The sequence below is a fragment of the Notechis scutatus genome, chromosome 1 (assembly GCF_049901735.1).
Source record: "Notechis scutatus isolate UNSWTSFEM ecotype Mainland chromosome 1, rNotScu1.2, whole genome shotgun sequence".
In the NCBI taxonomy this organism is placed as follows: domain Eukaryota; kingdom Metazoa; phylum Chordata; class Lepidosauria; order Squamata; family Elapidae; genus Notechis; species Notechis scutatus.
The window spans coordinates 163,065,097-163,082,507 of NC_142009.1; the positions used below are offsets into that span (position 1 = coordinate 163,065,097).

At 33.1% G+C, this 17,411-nt stretch overlaps 1 protein-coding gene across 4 annotated transcripts in view; it reads right to left on the reverse strand.

The window, feature by feature from the left end:
* AGAP1 (ArfGAP with GTPase domain, ankyrin repeat and PH domain 1) overlaps positions 1 to 17,411 on the reverse strand; it is a 392,866-nt gene that overhangs the window by 289,795 nt on the left and 85,660 nt on the right. For all 4 annotated transcript variants that reach the window (XM_087949347.1, XM_087949345.1, XM_087949346.1 and 1 more), the window contains 2 exons: positions 14,607 to 14,762; positions 7,218 to 7,310 (listed from right to left, as the gene is read on the reverse strand). In XM_087949347.1, the coding sequence (XP_087805473.1) occupies positions 7,218 to 7,310; positions 14,607 to 14,762 (249 nt within the window). The remainder of the gene's footprint in view (positions 1 to 7,217; positions 7,311 to 14,606; positions 14,763 to 17,411) is intronic.

The window sequence follows — 17,411 nt, forward strand, 5'->3', positions numbered from 1 at the left end:
GCCATCATGCCCCCTAGAAACTAATTATCTGCATATAAAAACTTTTCATACTGTTTTATTGACAGAATGTTTGAATATTGAGATGTCATGGTATATTGCAGAAAATGATAGAATATTCTTGACTTTTCTAGGATGTTCATGAATATATAATAGTAACTGAATTAACTGGCCTCATCAAATGAAAGATGACGGGAAAATTTTTCCTACAACAAAATAAATTTGCACAGTAAACATTTTTTTCTGTTTTAATTGGCATATGTGGGGCATATTTCTAAATTTTTGAAGAGCCACAATTTAATGCTGCAGGTATTAAAATCTATCAGGAAGTCATAAAACATTTACAATAAATAAATAAATCCACTCATCTTTGAAACTGTCAGACTTAAGCTTGGATATCTATTATTTTGCTCTTACCAAATTTCTGGCATTTGTTTGAAAAAGTACAATGAACATTGTAAAGAGGATGTAAAAAACAAACTTTGCCTAGCTGAAATGTTTCCAAGAAAAAATAATCTACCTTCCAGATAACTTTTCTGGCAACCCCATTAAATTAATAACGCTTATTATATCTCACTCTAGTTTTTCCTTCACTATGTTTTTGGCTACTTACTTTTCTTCATTCAATATCTTTTTTTAATATCTTTGTTATGTAACTCAAGCACTTTTCCATCTAGTTCTAATTTACATAAAACTGTTACTTTCACTTCTTACAGTAAAGCAGCATTTCTTATATTCAATTCTTAATCTTAACTGTTGTGTTTTCCCCCCAAGCATGGCTAGTTTTAATCAACTTTACCTTTTGTAAGCCACCCAGAATATACAGATAATTAATTAGCATTTCATATAAATATAGTATGTATACACACACACACATCACAGCAGTTTTCAAGTTAAAAAAAAAAACAGAAGGCAGATCCATTGGCAAGTTGGAAAGTAAGTGGGATGCAATGGCTTGAAATCCTGAAGGACAAAAGAAATGTGTAATCTTTGGATGATAATATTACATTGAAACCTGTGAATTGACTAAAATCATTTTTAGATTCTATTTTTCCTTGTTAATCTTATTTACTATATTTAGACATCTCTAGTCCTTGGACTTGTGGGTATTCTTATCATCTTGAAAATTTCTGCCGATAAATGTAGAAAGATTTCTTATTTTGTTTTGAATGCAAGTTTACAAACAAATAGTAAGAAGCTGATGCACTCATTAGATTTATTGTCTGATAACAATTCAGGATTTGTTGCAAAATTAGTAAGTACTGTGAATTCTATCATATATGTTTTTTACTGTATTGTATAATTTTCAGTGCATGGAAACTGAAGACATAGTGTAAATATACATTAATTTACAAAGCCAAGCATTAAAGGCCAATTTTTAGTATTTATTTATGCTCCAATTTAGAAAGAAATAAAGAGGAACTAGCACACAGCTGCCATCCCAAAAACAGACCTCCCATCTGCCACCCATGATTTGCATGTCACCTTCTCCAGGCTCATTTGTACTTCATTAACTGCCATTGACTTAACAAGATTTATGCAAATGACACCATAGGAGATTGCTAACTCCCACTGCAATCAAGCGATTATGTACGTACAATTCTCCACAGCAATGAAAAATTAATACATGACAAGCCCACTCACTGCTGAGCTGTGCCTCTTGCTTTTATATTTCTGGTCATGAACTTTTTATTTTAATACATCCTACTGGCAGGGATTTGACATAAAGCATAAAGCAGAAACAAACCATATAAATAAAATTCCTTTCTATAAATCTTGTCTTTTTAGAGTCTGTTGTAAAATAACAGCTTCTGTAAGATTATATAGGGAAATGAATCATACACTGTATACATTCACAAAATATAACAAAGCAAAGAAGCAAGTTAAAAGTTTGATTTAAATCAAGTTTCATCCATATGTAAGAACCTGATATGATTCTTTTGAATGTTAGGTGCAAAAGGAAATAAGCAGTAGCAAACATGACTTATTGCCATTACACATAGTCCACAGTCTATGACCGTAATGGAGCCTTCTCATTAAAGTTGCAAGTGGTAATTATGATGCAGTTGTTAAATGCACATGCATTTAAGGTCTACTGAAAGTCTACTTAAACAACAGCTTATTCCCCTATGATCCCCATCCAAAGTACCTTGGAATAACATTGCACCGGACTTTCTCTTACAAGATACACTTAGAGAATACGGTGGCAAAAACCAATACTAGGAACAACTTAGTCCACAAATTATGTGGAATTAAATGAAGAGCTTCAACTGCCATCCTCAGGTCATCAGCACTAGAGTTGTGTTCTGACCCAAACCCTTGTCCAATAAAACCAACACAAACCAAAGGGAACAGAAACCTTTTAATGATTCTTACGAATCCCCAGTTGAAAGGCTGCTGCAAACTAATTAACTTTGATAATCACGAGCCTCGCCAAAACTGTGCAAGGCTGCCAAAAATAACAGATAAGGCTACCTAGAAATATTTTACAACACAAGAGTCTTCAAATTCCAACTAAGATACTGCAATGTCCACGAGGCTCGAGTTTCAAAACGTCTTTGCTTCCTGCAAAGAATGTCTGATTCACAGCTGGCTTTTATTTTCTTGAAGGAGGGGTCATTACCTTGCGGCTTTACTCCTGAGTCGCCCATGCTGCTGCAGCTGGTCTTTTCTATGAGCAGCCCTGCGCGCACGCGCACTTGGCACAGGTGCTCGGGAACCTCCTCATCGCTGCTGCCAGCCCCCACAATCTCTGAAGGCAGCAGTCCACTCCCTAATAGTCCTGGCCCCTCATCTGAGTCCTCGCTCTCCTCAGCCGTCCGCACCTGCTGCCGGCTAACCACAACAGGTTGGTCTATTCCACAGTAGAATACTGTGTCCCTGTATGGCTCAACAGCTGCCATACTAGTAAGTTAGACACCAGACTCAATGACACTATGAGGATTATAAGTGGATATATTAAAACTACCCGATCTTGCTGGCTTCCTGTTCTGAACCATGTAGCACTGCAGGCAAGATGCACTAGTGAGGGAATACAGAAAAAATATGAACAACTCACTCTTACCAGTGCATGCTGACCTTCCTCATTTATCAGCTGGAAGACTCAAATACAGGAAGCCCCCACTGGTACTTGCACAACAACTGCCCAACAACTGTAGCATCCCTACAGTCGGTCATAAGGGCAAATAACAGTGAGGGTGCTGCTGCAACTTTGAAATGTGGTCATAAGTAGCTTTTGGGAGGAGGGATTATCATAACTTAGAATGACTGCTGACTAACTGATCATTAAACAAGCTCTAATTGGTACACGAATACATTTGTGTAACACCATAATTTAGAGACACAGAAGCTACATCCACTCAAGATTCCAAACTTAGTTGGAATTAAGGTTGGCTATTTTCTTCATATTTTAGCATGCTATGTGAAATCCAGCATCTTTGGTTGGTTTATGAACCCAGAAACTGGTTAATTTAATTAAGTGTTCTACATGAACCTAATTCACGAACCGTAGAAATCAGATATTTCCCATATGATTTTTAGCTTTATATAGATATCTTGCCAAAATATGCTGATGTTTGAAAGGACTCTTGCTTGAAAAACAAACCTTGTGTTTGATATATGTTATTTATTTATTGTACTTGTTAAGGCCATCTAACTCCAAGAAGACTGGGCATATATGTACTTAGAATAAGTGAAACATTCCACTCCTTTTTAGAAAGTTTGACATAAATTAGAAAGTATTGTTTTAAAAAGGAACACTGATTTTTAAGATATTTTTAAAAACTAGAGTCAGTGTGGTCTAGTGGTTAAAGCACCAGGCTAGAAACTATGACATTGAGAGTTCAGGTCCTGCCTTAGCCATGAAAGCCAGGTGGTTGACCTTGGACTAGTCACACACTTTCAGTCCAACCCACCTCACACAGTTACTGTTGTGTAGAAAAAGCAGGAGGAAGGTGTGTTGGATATTTTCATCGCCTTGAGTTATTTATCAAAATAATAAAGATGGGGATGTAAAACAAATAACTTAATGAGATATGTAATTACTTAGCAATAATAATATTTAAAAATACCCTTATTGAGTCTGCATACTAAATACTATTTATGATTTATCTGCTCAAAAACATCAGCTCTTTTCTATCAGATGTAGGAAAATCCACATGAAATTCACAAGAATTTCAAAACTTGCATTCTAGACTGTCATTGGTGGAAACAGAACAGGTCAAGAGTCAACAGGCACTTTTCTGCACTTTTACATATAGTATTCAATTCAGTGTTATTAGTATGTTCCAGTTATACCAATAAAATATAGAGGGGAAATAAATAACTCATCTTTATCCTGGGATAACTGGCAAATTATTTTTTGGGTGAAAATCTGACATTTATGGAATAAGGTTGTTAACTAACTGTTTTACTGAAGATACATCCATCAGTGATTCCCAAACTTTGGTTGTCTCACTTCTTTCACACGCATCTATTTTTTCCTTTCTGCTTATCTTAACTTGGTTGTTTGTCTAAATCTAACAAAATGGTACAAGCATTAGCCATAGTGTACTTGTGAAATATGACTGGTAAGTTACATTTTTCCTCTTGCTAAAAAGAAACATATACCACTGTATTGCAGTAAATCCTGCTGCAACTTCATACTTAATCATTTTTAAAAACAAAGTATTGTTTTGATCAGATGGGATACTAGTATATACTAGTATATACTTACTTGTATCTAGCACTTACTCTAAACTTGTCACACTATCATTAATGAGTATATTCTGCAGTACATGAGGCTTGATCTCTAAATACATTTTACACGCATACATACATATCTGGTGCCTTGGTTTTTGAAATATTCTAATACTGAAGGAAAACCCCCGCTAATCTACTATCAAGGTTATAATTTTACAGTATATAATTTTACGCTAGCATTATAAAAGTATAAAACCATATAATTTTATAGTAAAAGCAATTTTGTTTGTGACATTGTATAACCTATCTCCAAAATGAACGCAGTTTTATAGTTGACAATGTTAAATTATTTTTTGTATATCTGTATTTTTTTTGTATGCCATACTAGGTTGGAAATAGGAAATCAAAGACTTGTTATTCTAAACAAAGCATGTGCTTTGTGTGCTCTTATACAGCAGGAAATTTTAGGAATCTTTTCTAGACATTTATTCTTCCATAAAACAATAACAATTACATATGTTTATAAGGAATGCAGATTAACAGTTCTAAATTCTTCAGTTTTCATAATAAATTTGGCCTTAAAATTTTGTACTATTCAGATTAACATTGCTTATCATCTTCCTCCGATCTAGAGATGAAGAAAAACACCAGAATATCTTTTCTTATTTTATTATAACATACAGCCAAATTAATAACTATACTTAACAAGAACTCTCAAGGGGTAGGCAGCATCTAATCAGAGACATGTCTGTCTCTGAAGCAAGAAGTGCCTTGGCTTAAATAAAAAATAACGGCAAACCATATAGCATACAATAAAAAAGTGAAGGATATTTAATGATGAAAACATTTACATCACTTACAATTGGAAACACACCCCAGACCCTGGAACTGCCAGCTAGTACTTTTGAATTGAGGTGAAAATCAGTATTGTATTAATTTAAATATTACTTGTAAAGACTGAAGGATGGGGAGTAAACTGAACTGATTAAAGAGAACAGTAATATGTTAGTAGGAAAAAAGAGGAAAAGATTAGTATTATTGTTGGTCTCAGAATGAGTCATTTTTTACAGATATGGGGAAATTATGGTAAATTTCCTGATTTATACCTTAATTTACCCATTCATTATTTCCTTGATAGACTTAGGCCATTAGAGAACTGCCTAACTATTGTCTCCATGCAGATCCTTAAAGTCTAAATACTTGGTGGATTTTGACAATAAAACTAATTTTGGTAATGAGCCTCAGGCTGCTTAGGCGTTCCTATAATCACAGAATGAATTTTCTAACGAACTGTACAACATAGCCTAAGAACAGGAATAGGTAGAAGAACCATGCTGGTTCAAGCCAGGAGCCTCTCTAATCCAGCATTCGGTATTACACAATAGAAAACTCTGGAAAAAAACATGGACTTAAAACTATATCTCCCTTCCACTATTACTCCTCAACAGCTTGCATTTAAGTTTTATATACATTATTGAAGATAAATGGCCATGGAACCAGATGTTTCATAAATTTGCTCATTACATTTTAATAAACAAATTTTATAGAGATTTTCATTCCAATCTTTCTTTAGTATATAAGCAAAAAATAAGATATCTTTTATAAAATCGTTGATAATATTTAGCATATCACTACAACTAGAAGTTCTGCACTTCTCTCCTATGGAAATTGTGTAGGAATGATTGGCTCAATTTCTTTATCATGGGAAGCTTTTAAAACTAGAAAACAGAAAACAAAGGGATATGACTTCAATATTTCACTATTACTGATCTGAGTATGAGATGCAAAAATTGAAAACTGTTTTAAGTGTTAGAACAGTTAAACATGATTTCATAAGATCCAAGCAGAATTTTGATATGCAATTCTTTTCATATTCAGCATCTTAGGAATGTGGCATTAATGCAGTTATACTAGTAGTCAAACAAACAAAAGGAATTCCTTAGTTTGAAATCCTATATTATAATAGGGATGTTTAATTAAGATCAGCTATTACAGCTCTAAATGTTTGCTTATATAAAAACATCCAAACAAAGTTACAATTCCTTTATTAGCAAACTACAAATAAAAGTACACAGCTGACTCAAATCTAACTGCCTCATTGCTGCAAATCAATCTGGAACAATGTTCAGATGTCCTTCTGCAACAGCAAATGAGGGCCACATCGGGCTATTTCTGTGATCACAAGGGGCTCTTGTACATTGATCTGATCTATCCTTGTAGACTGGCAGCAAACGGTCCAATCAAAGCATTTTCTACAAAGACAGACTTTGAAGCCAGCTCAGCCTAGAAGCACACTCCATATGCAGGCCAGCAAACTGCACTTCATTAGGCCTGTTGTCACATTTTCCCTCTTCTTATTCTAATGATCTTATTTTAATTCACATAGGAACCTCTTCTAATTGATGTCAAGTGAGTGACTTCAACATTCATCACCACGGCACATCAAACAAATCTTGGCACAGAAGTCAAGCATCATGGTGTTTAAGACCTAAGGTTTACCTCCAAATACAGGAAATCATTCACACATACACAGGTTGTACCTGTTTAATTGGGATTGCACGACCGCTTCCAATACTATCTGCTCTGTTCTCCAATCCTTTCTTCTCTTTGTCTGGATCACTCCCTTTCCGAGACTAGGGTAAAAGCAAAATAAACACTCTTAATACATGAATTCATTTTTCCACATTCACATATTAAATTGTAAACTTTATATTTATAAAATGTCTCCCCCTCTCTCTCTCATTCATACACACATATATTAATACTTTAACTCTTTAATATAATAGGGATTTTAAAATGCCCAACAAACTTTATATTTTTTACACAGGAAATTTCGTATATAAGTGTATATACTTTATTATCATTTGATGAGATTTTAAAACACTATTAACTCAGCAGTGTTTATGGATGGTCTTGATTAGAATTTAATTTAAATTTTCTTCTTTACTACTTTAAGATGACAGCACCAAAGTCAAACTAACGACACTAAGAAGACCAAGCTGCTTTGAGAAAGTATAAAAAATAGAAATACTTAGTTAACACTTTTATGCATACTTTCTAATAATAGTTTCTAATAATAGTTTAATAATACTTTCTAATAATAAATAATAATATTTCTAATAAAATATAATAACATCTTTTAAGAATGAACAACCATCTTAAAAAAAAAGAGCACCCCTTTTCAAATTATGTAGCAAAAATTGCCTTGCTTACTTTCTCACTGCTGTGCAACAAATACATATAATCCTATATAAAGAGAACTTCATATTCTCCTCTATTATTGTCAGCTAAATAAAGCTAGAAGTGACAGATCTGTTTTATTATGAAGTCATCCTCTTTAAAAACTATACTGACAACTTCACTCCATTAGGAACATTACTCTCACAATATTGAAAATGGGGAAACTTTTTCATGTGGTTTTCAAATGATAAATGATACATGAAGTGTATGTGCCAGTGATATCCAGCACACAGTTGAATGCTAGTAAAATGCAAGTGATATAAAACCACATATATTTTCTACAATACATTCAGAGCGTGCCTTCAAAAATTCACATTAGGTATACATATCTGAATGCCAAACAAAACTATCTTCATATTTCTAAGAATGAATTAATAGAAAAGGAATTGGCCTTCTGAACAACATTATGCTTACATTTTTTGCTTTGAACTAATGCATTCCTTTAGGAACCAGCAGCTTGCACTACTCTGTCTTGATTTATCTATTAAGGGCTACTAAGCTAGAGCTTTAGACAATCGTGTTGAATAATCATACTCTCAAAAGTTCTGTTAAATTAGGAAATCAAATCAATATGATGCTTGAGCCTTCTTTGTTTTTATTAGTCATCTTTTTTGTTTAAATACTATTTCCCTTATTATACTATAGTTAAAACACAATTTCTTCAAAGAGGAAATAAAATATTATTATGAAAAATTTCCATAGTGATAGTTTTGAATATTCTCATAAGGGTTTTTTTGAATAATAAAAGTTCATTCTAAAATCACCTTCAATCTACAGTGATTTTCTGTTATGATTTTGAGTTTGCCCATTTCAAAATTACTACTAAGTCAGATGTTACATAAAACTGTCAAATCACTTACTGAAAATTATTTGATGGAATTACCCTTTCCATTTGACAGAAAGCATTTTATCTTTTTAATTTTCACAGAGACACATACACGTGACACACCTCTCAAGCTTGGAAAATTAAGAATATAAATATTATAAGCCGAAGTAGTTCATGTTTCCCGTTTACAGCCTTGTGTCAAATATAACTATCATCATGTTTTAGTCATGGCTGTAAAATTTTGGGAACAGTTATGTTTATATCCATTATAATAAAAACAATGTTATAACTGCTGCTATACATATTACTACTTGTCTTCTACATTACAATGGTATAAAATAATGTATACCAGGAAGCAATGATTTTTATACATCTACTCAAAAATTGTTGAACCAGCATACATAATCATGTTTCAATAGGTTTTTTAAAAAATATTTTGGAATAGATAGAATATTTTTTTAAAATTGTATATATATCAGAAAAAGTGAATTCATAATAAGTACAACTGAAACAGCATCCATTACAGAATAGAATATTTGACATCATTCATGCCTGTAAAGAATAAAGAATAAAAATTTAATTATTACTATCACTGTTCTTGAAGTGATAGTAATAGTAATTAAACCACCAATATGTAATTAGATATGGAAACAATGGTTTTGCAGCTCTTCCAAAAGATGTTTCAATTATTGCTAATATATAGCACCGTTTTGAAGCTTGCAGAGATCCTGCTTCCCATCTTCCAAGAGAAAGTAAAGCAGCTGTTTTGCCTTCTCCAACATTTCCAATAATAGATAATTAAAGCTTTGAAGCAACTCAGAGTACCTCACTGAGGAAAATTATATCATTTCTTTCCTTAAACAAAAGTTTCCTTGCCCAGCCAAGTAAAAAACCTTTGCTTGATGAACGCAGGATCAGCTATTTTAAATAAATAAAAGGAGGTATTTGGGTATTCAATTTTAGTGTCTAAGGAATTAAACCAGAATTCTCCCTGGGCAGAAAATACTGTTTAGCAAGAGACACATCAGAATATTATTGCTATTTTCCTTCACCTTTCACTTCCTTTTTATTATTATTATTATTATTATTATTATTATTATTATTATTATTATTATTATTATTATTATTATTATTATTATTATTATTATTATTATTATTATTATTATTATTATTATTATTATTATTATTATACTATTAAATGCATCAGCCCTTCAAAGTAGGTTTACAAGAGAGACAGACACCACAATGATTCCAGGAATATTGCTTTGTTAGAGTAAGGTAAAGCAATATAATCCTGAATGTTATCCAAGCTTCTCCCTGTCCTATATTACACTAATACAGTCAAGATGGGGTTATTCTGTGGTCATTTCTCACCCTTCAACTCAATCTCTGCACTGTATTATTATTCACCCAATCCCTCCTTAACAGTTATTTCATACCATGGTTATTTCTAAATTCCTCTAGTCTACATAATGCTGTGTTGTATGAATTGTTTAAATTACTTAGTCACAATTTAATTTTTGTTCGTTTTTCAGAAGGTAAGTGAAAATTAATTAAGAATATTATGCCACTTCTTGATCTTCCAAACCAATGACTTTCCAAAACTATATAAACAAAAAAGAAATATTAAGAAATATTATTTCCCAAGAATCCATAAACACTGATGATATATTAGGTTAATACTAGTTTACCTGCCAATGCAAAAGACTGAAATTTTGAAACCCTTGACAATTCTGGTATTGCTGACAAGAAACGAGTAAGCCAGAAAACAGATTTTTTTGTAAAATTTCCTCTTTTACTTCCTTGCTGTGCTATAATATTTTTATTCAAATAAAAGAATAATGACTATGATAATATTTTCTTATAATATGTTAAACAGAATCTTGATGTTTCACTTTAGTACAAAAACCCAATGTCTTATTTTCTGATGTCTACTATTATTTCAAATGTACCTCATTTTACTGTATTTGTTTTTCTTAGAACTACAAAATTTAGTTACGAAAATTAACAGCATCTCTGCAAAACCAGTATGCTGCATTATAGACAGAAAGTTGTTTAAAAGAATCCATGTCTCTCACCTAATTTTCTCTTCATTGAAACCCCAAGAAATACTGAACATTATTTCCAAAAGTTCCTAAACAAGTCTGAATAAAAAGTATAGTTTTAAATGCCATCCTTTTCCAGTTTGCCTCACTTATGCTATATTCTTTGACTTCCACTGACATCTAGTGGATTAAGGTAAAATTACATAGCAAATAAATATTGCTTCAATGTATTACCCCTTTTCTTCTATTTTTTTTAACCAAGCTCCTCAATTTTAGAAAGTTTTCTCTTCTGAAATCTAATAGACTTTTGGATAACCATTTATTTATGCAATCGTATGAAAAACTAAGTGCACCCCATTAAAATGTTTGACGTTTTCCACATATTTCGACAAACAATATTTAGCTTTCATTTCATCAATACTGAAAAAGTGGATAAAATGTAACAAATAAATGCACTATTTTACATTGTGCAACTAAAATAAATATAAATGCAAGTTTCTTATGCAGGAAAAGTAAATACCCCCTATATTGATTACTATTTCAAATACTTAACAATTAGAATCCAATGCACCAGATATATGATTAAAACATTATTAGATAGGAACTGAATAACTTATCAAAATCTCAAATATTTAGTTGGATGTGCTCTTTATTGTCGATGTGTGTTGTATCAAGCCTAGCTCTCTGAGGCCTTCAGAAAGAAGTTTATAAACTGAGAAAGGATTCAAAAGGATTGCCAAATAAATGGACATGAATCATTGAGAAATTGGAAAATTATCTACAAGACTGCAAACTGCAGATTTGCCCAGGTCAGGCAGTCACAAATTTAGCTGAGATGCAGGCAAAATTAGCAAACCAATATTGAGTTTTCTGGACACATGTAACAATGTAGGCTGTAAAAAAAATGCTATTTACAACTAGCAGTCATACTTGTATCTTTTTCCATGTGTACTAGGAAATTGGTTCTTCCCAAATTCAAGAGGTATTTTAAAGTTCTTATCTGTATCATTTATACCACATTCTGCTGTTAGAGCTTTATCCTAGGCACACCGTTAATTCTTTCACTAGAAATGCTCAAAACCAATTAATATTTTTCTAGAAATTCTCAACACATACTCAGCTAAAAGGTTTAATATACAATGGCCCTTCTCATTCAATTAGTCCTCAATGAGTTTTCCTTTTTTAAAAAGTTTTATTTGCTATATTAGTATAATGTACTATATAAAAAGTGCAGTTCAAACAAACAGTGTGTTGTCTGGGTACAATTGTTTTTATGCTATCATAATCAGGGTGTTTACAATAACATTTATCACAATAACATTAATACTGTGATAATAATTTTAACATTTATCCTTTTTATGCCTCTTTCTTTCTAACTTCTGTTTTTATTGTCTAGCCATCGATAAAATGAGTCCCATGTCAAAAAGTATTTAGTTCCTTCTTTGTCCTTAATAGTAAGCGTTATATCCATTTCTGCACATTCTAGTATTTTCTTAATTACATTCTCATCTGTTGGGATCTCATCACATTTCCACTGTTGAGCATATACAATTCTAGCTGCAGTTAGTACATGTAAAATCAAGTATACAGTCTCTTAATCATATTTTTCTGGCAGAATGCCCAATAAAAATATTTCTGGTTTCATGTCTATATGCTGTTTTATCATTTTTTCCAACCAGGTATGTATTTTCATCCAATATTTTTTAGCTTGTGGACATGTTCACCAGATATGGTAATATGAACCAGGTGTTTGATTACATTTCCAACATTTAGCAGATCTATCCTTATCCATATCTTCTGGTGCAAAATGCCATCTATGGAACATTTTATACAAATTTTCTTTATATGCAGTTGACATATTCAATTTAACATTTCTATCCCAGTTTCTGCCATTTGTCTAATTCTATTGCATATCCAAAATTTTTAGCCCAAACAATCATTGTCTCCTTTACCTGCTCACTTTCATGTTTAATACCTAGTAATAACAATATATTTTCTTTATCAATTTTTCATCGGTTCCAGTTAATATCTGGTCCAATTCTGTTAATTCTTTATTAAAACCATACATTTTAGCATCTTTCTCATATCGAGATTGTGTCTGCATTTGTGGCCACCATGTAATATCTATCCCTTGATTACTAAGTTCCTGCTTGGTTTTTAATTCCCCTTTTTCATTCAAAATATCTTTATATCTTACAATTTTTTCCATATTAATAACATTAGGATGTATCAATGCTTCCATTGTGGAAAGCCAGACTGGTGTTTTCAAGTAATGTTGTTCTTTAATTTTAAGCCATATTGATAACAATGCATTTCTAATATAATATCTTTGAAAATAACTATATATCTTATTCTTCCCATACCATAAAAAAGCATGCCAACCTAGTTGAAGGTCATGTCCTTCTAAAGTTAGTAGTCTTTTATGCCTCAAATTAATCAATTATTTCACCCAAGTAAGTACTGAGGCCTAGCAGTACAATTCCCAATCTGGCAGCAAAAAGCCCCCTCTTTTTCTGGAGTCTTGCAACATTTTCAAACCTATTCTTGCTTTTTTTCCTAGCCAGATATATCTTAATATCATTTTATTTAATTCCTCCAAATATTTTTCCCATTTTTATTGGAATTGTTTGGAATAAATATAATAGCCTTGGTAGAATATTATTTTTATGGTAGCTATTCGTCCTGTTAATGACAGTTGCAAATCTTTCCATTTCTCCAAATCTAGTTTAATTTGTTGTGACAGTTTCATATAATTATCCTCTTTAATTATTGCACATTTTGCTGTTAGCTATATTCCTAAGTACTTCACTTTTTTGACTATCTGCATATCAATTCTTTCCATCAACACTCTTTTTTGTGTATCTGTGAGATTTTTAACTAAAACCTTTGTCTTGTCTTTATTTATTTTCAATCCAGCAACTTCCCCATACTCTTCTACCTTTTTAATTAACTTTGGCCCAGTTTCTCATGAGTCTTCTAATATAAAGACCACGTCATTTGCAAACACCTGTAACTAGTATTTCTCTATTTTTATTTCCATTCCTTTTATTTCTTCATCTTGCCGAATATTTTTGGCTAATACTTCCTTAGTCAGTATAATTAGCAGAGGGGACAGTGGACATTCCTGCCTAGTGCCTTTTTTATATCAAAATTCTCCGTCATGTCTGCATTTCCATAGTCAGGTCTGCAGTTTTGAGCCACATGTGAAACCAAAAAAAAAAAAGCAAGGATCACCTTAGAAGATGTCAAACCATGTTAATTGTTTTTGTCCCAATGGGTTCTACTTAGAATAATTGACTTCATTTGCAGAGAAGTGTGGAGACACAGAGCACTGCCTCCCATAGAAAAGAATAGTAGAAGTGTAATTTGGTTAAATAGATAAAAGAATTCACAATATTTAAGAATCTGATCCCCAATCTGTAATATCTGGCATCCAATTCTTTTTCTTATCTTATCCAATGGGGCCAAGTGCTGCTATTCCTAAAAACAATATTATGTTGCTTCAAAGGTAGAATATGTACCACAAAATATGAATTTAGCTGTGATAGAAGTATGAATTGACTACTGTTTTCCCTCACTCTATATAGATTTCAGTGCATCCCAGAACCATGGTAAAGATTGTACAAAATAAGAAAGAATGAATTTAGATACATCCAAATTGAGGTTATTCTCAACTACAGGGAAGGAGAAATCAACTTTCAAAGATGGTTTTTGAAGTTAGCTTATTGATTAATTGTTTAGGGAAACATGATCAAATAAACAGAATCACTTGTTGAAATCAGTGGTAATAGAAATCAAATATATTTTTGTCAACTCACTGTGAAAAGGTTGGACCGGCGCTTGGAGTGCTTACGAACAGGTGTTGGAGTATTAGTAGTAGGTGGCACATCAATTCGTAGTTCCTTCTGACTGGTGCTTGGAGTAGATGGGACAGAGGAAGAATAATCACTTAAACTCCCTCCTCCGTTACTGGTCTGGAATGATTAAAATTAATTTTAGCAGAAAGAAAATCAATTTCTTGATTGTATCTCCTACTACAACACAAGATTTTTAAATATATATATAGAATTTCTGTATAGAGAAAACATTGGTCTCCTTCACTAAATTCTTAGAATTAATAGGCAATCTTTATGCCAAGATTGTTTTCGTCTATATTCCTCTTAAAAAGTTAATTGTCACATTTCTTTTCCTTTCCTTCTATTCCATGTAAGATCACAAGTGGCCAAAGATAAAACAAATCCTGACATAGCAGATACATGTATACCATTGGTACATGGAATGTCAGAACTGTGAACTAAGCTTCATGTTGTTAACATAAAAATGCCCAAACTGAAGTACTGATATTCTTAGAATCTGCAAACGGAAATTGCCTAAAATGGATTACTTCACATCAGAAAATAGACAATTTTCTTCTTCTGTAGACAAAAAGCATGTTACTGTGGACAATAGCATGTTGAAGTCAGCACTCAATTACAGGTAGTCCTCGAGTTACAAATGGAATGGAGGCTGCCCATTCCATTTGTAGCCCAAGGATTCGTGGGAGTGAATCTCATACCTTGAGATTTGTACCTGGTGCCAACAAAGGCTTTTTGCAAAAGGCTGCCAGAGCCTACAGCAAGGGTCTTCAAACTTGGGAAGTTTAAGACTTGTGGACTTCAACTCCCAGAATTCCCGAGCTAACATGACTGGAGGAGGAATTCTAGGAGTTGAAGTCCACAAGTCTTAAAGCTGTCAAGTTTGAAGACCCCTGGCCTACAGGAACACAATCTCCTTGCAGGCTTCAGCAAGGGAATGGCAAACGGAGAGAAGGCCTCAAGGACCAAAGCCTGTTTGCAAATGTCCAGACCTCAATTCACAGAGAATAGAAGCCTAAAGTGCGAGATCACACGAAATCAGTAGCATGAGATCTCGCCCTACTGATCTTGCATGATCTCACGGTATGTTAGGCCTCTGTTCTCTGCAAATGTACTGAAAGCCTGAAGCAATGAAGCAGGCAAAGAAACCACCACAGAGAGGAGATCTTCACAAGGTAAGTGAGTCTCCACAGGCAAAATGCCTGTGAAGACCCAGCTGGGATGAGTTGGGGAAATAGGTGGGGCGAATGTTGCAGAGCCTCTGTGGTCATTCATAACAGTGAACAAATGCCATAAGGCTGCAATAGACATAATTTTGGAACTTGTTTGTATACGCTAGGGGACACTTATCGCGTAACTTCAAACATTCACTAAGGGAACGCTTGTAACCCGGGGATTACCTGTATAATCCCAGAATTGAATGACTTATTTATTAATCAACGGCAAAAAACCCCAATAAAACCAGCATACAAAAAACAATTGCCAGCACCATAAGATAACACTGTCCAGTAAACAACAATCACTCAGACCCAGCCCCATTCTATTTTAGTGTTTGGGGAAGGGGGTACACAGTCCTATCTGATCTTAATTATTCTGTGTCTTTTATGCCATTTCCTTCTCCATTGAATCATCCTTGGTCTGATCCCTATGAGTGACCCTTCTGGGAATGTGCACATTCCCAAAGGCATAGCTCATAGTGTCACTGAGACATACAAGCTACTTCACCACTACATACATCAATAAATCATATATTAGTTCATACATTAGTTCTCATATAGTCATATTAGTTCTCACATCATTAGAGTGATAAACTGTATGCCACACACAGAAACAGGAAAGAGGAAATTACAGAGAAAGTCCTCAAGCCTTCATAGAACTAGACAGGGCTATTTGGCATCACATCCATCAGTAGAATAATCTAAATAGAAGCTTATGGCTTTCTCATTTCTATTTGAACACATCCTATAAAGAGGAGCCCACTACCCCCTGTTAATTGTCTCCTCTATCAAACTGCTACATAAAAAATAATAATAGAAGGACATTGTTTTCCAGTAACTCACATCCATTATTCTACAATGATTGTTAATATACAGTTAGCAGGAACATTACCGTTTACATTTTATTTCCTTTGAGGACTATATAGAGTATTTATCTGAAACAAGGTGAAATATTTGGTCCATAAATATTAATATTTTTTTAAAATATAAGTTTTTTTAATTTTTAGATATACACAAATGTTGAATACATGAACAGTGTGGGATCTGGGTACCATTAGTTTTAATAACTTTTAATTTTAATACTTACAATATTATTATCTGTGAGTATGATCAATGTATTACTATCTTGCATCAAATATTAAGATTGTTAACTTCTTTAATAGTAGAATCTAGAGACTGTTGCATTCACTATGGAGAATGTTTTACATATGCCTTACTGAGCTTGAAGAACTCATTCAAGATTTTCAGAAGGGTTTTGCCCATGCTTTTTTCCTAGGTCTGAGAGAGTAACCGGCCAAAGGTCACCCAAACTGGTTTTGTACATGAGTACAATGAGCTCACTATTTGTTTCTAGCCTGGTGCCTTAGACACTACAGCAAAATGCCCTCTTGGGAATATTGCAGACTTAATATACCTTGATTTCAGCTAGGCCTTTGATAAAGTAGTACGAGTAATTATACTAATTTAATTACATGTGTGTTTAATGGCATGACAAGAAAGTAGGAACATAAATTTGTGTTCAAAAAGCAACGTTTGCTAATTTGACATTATA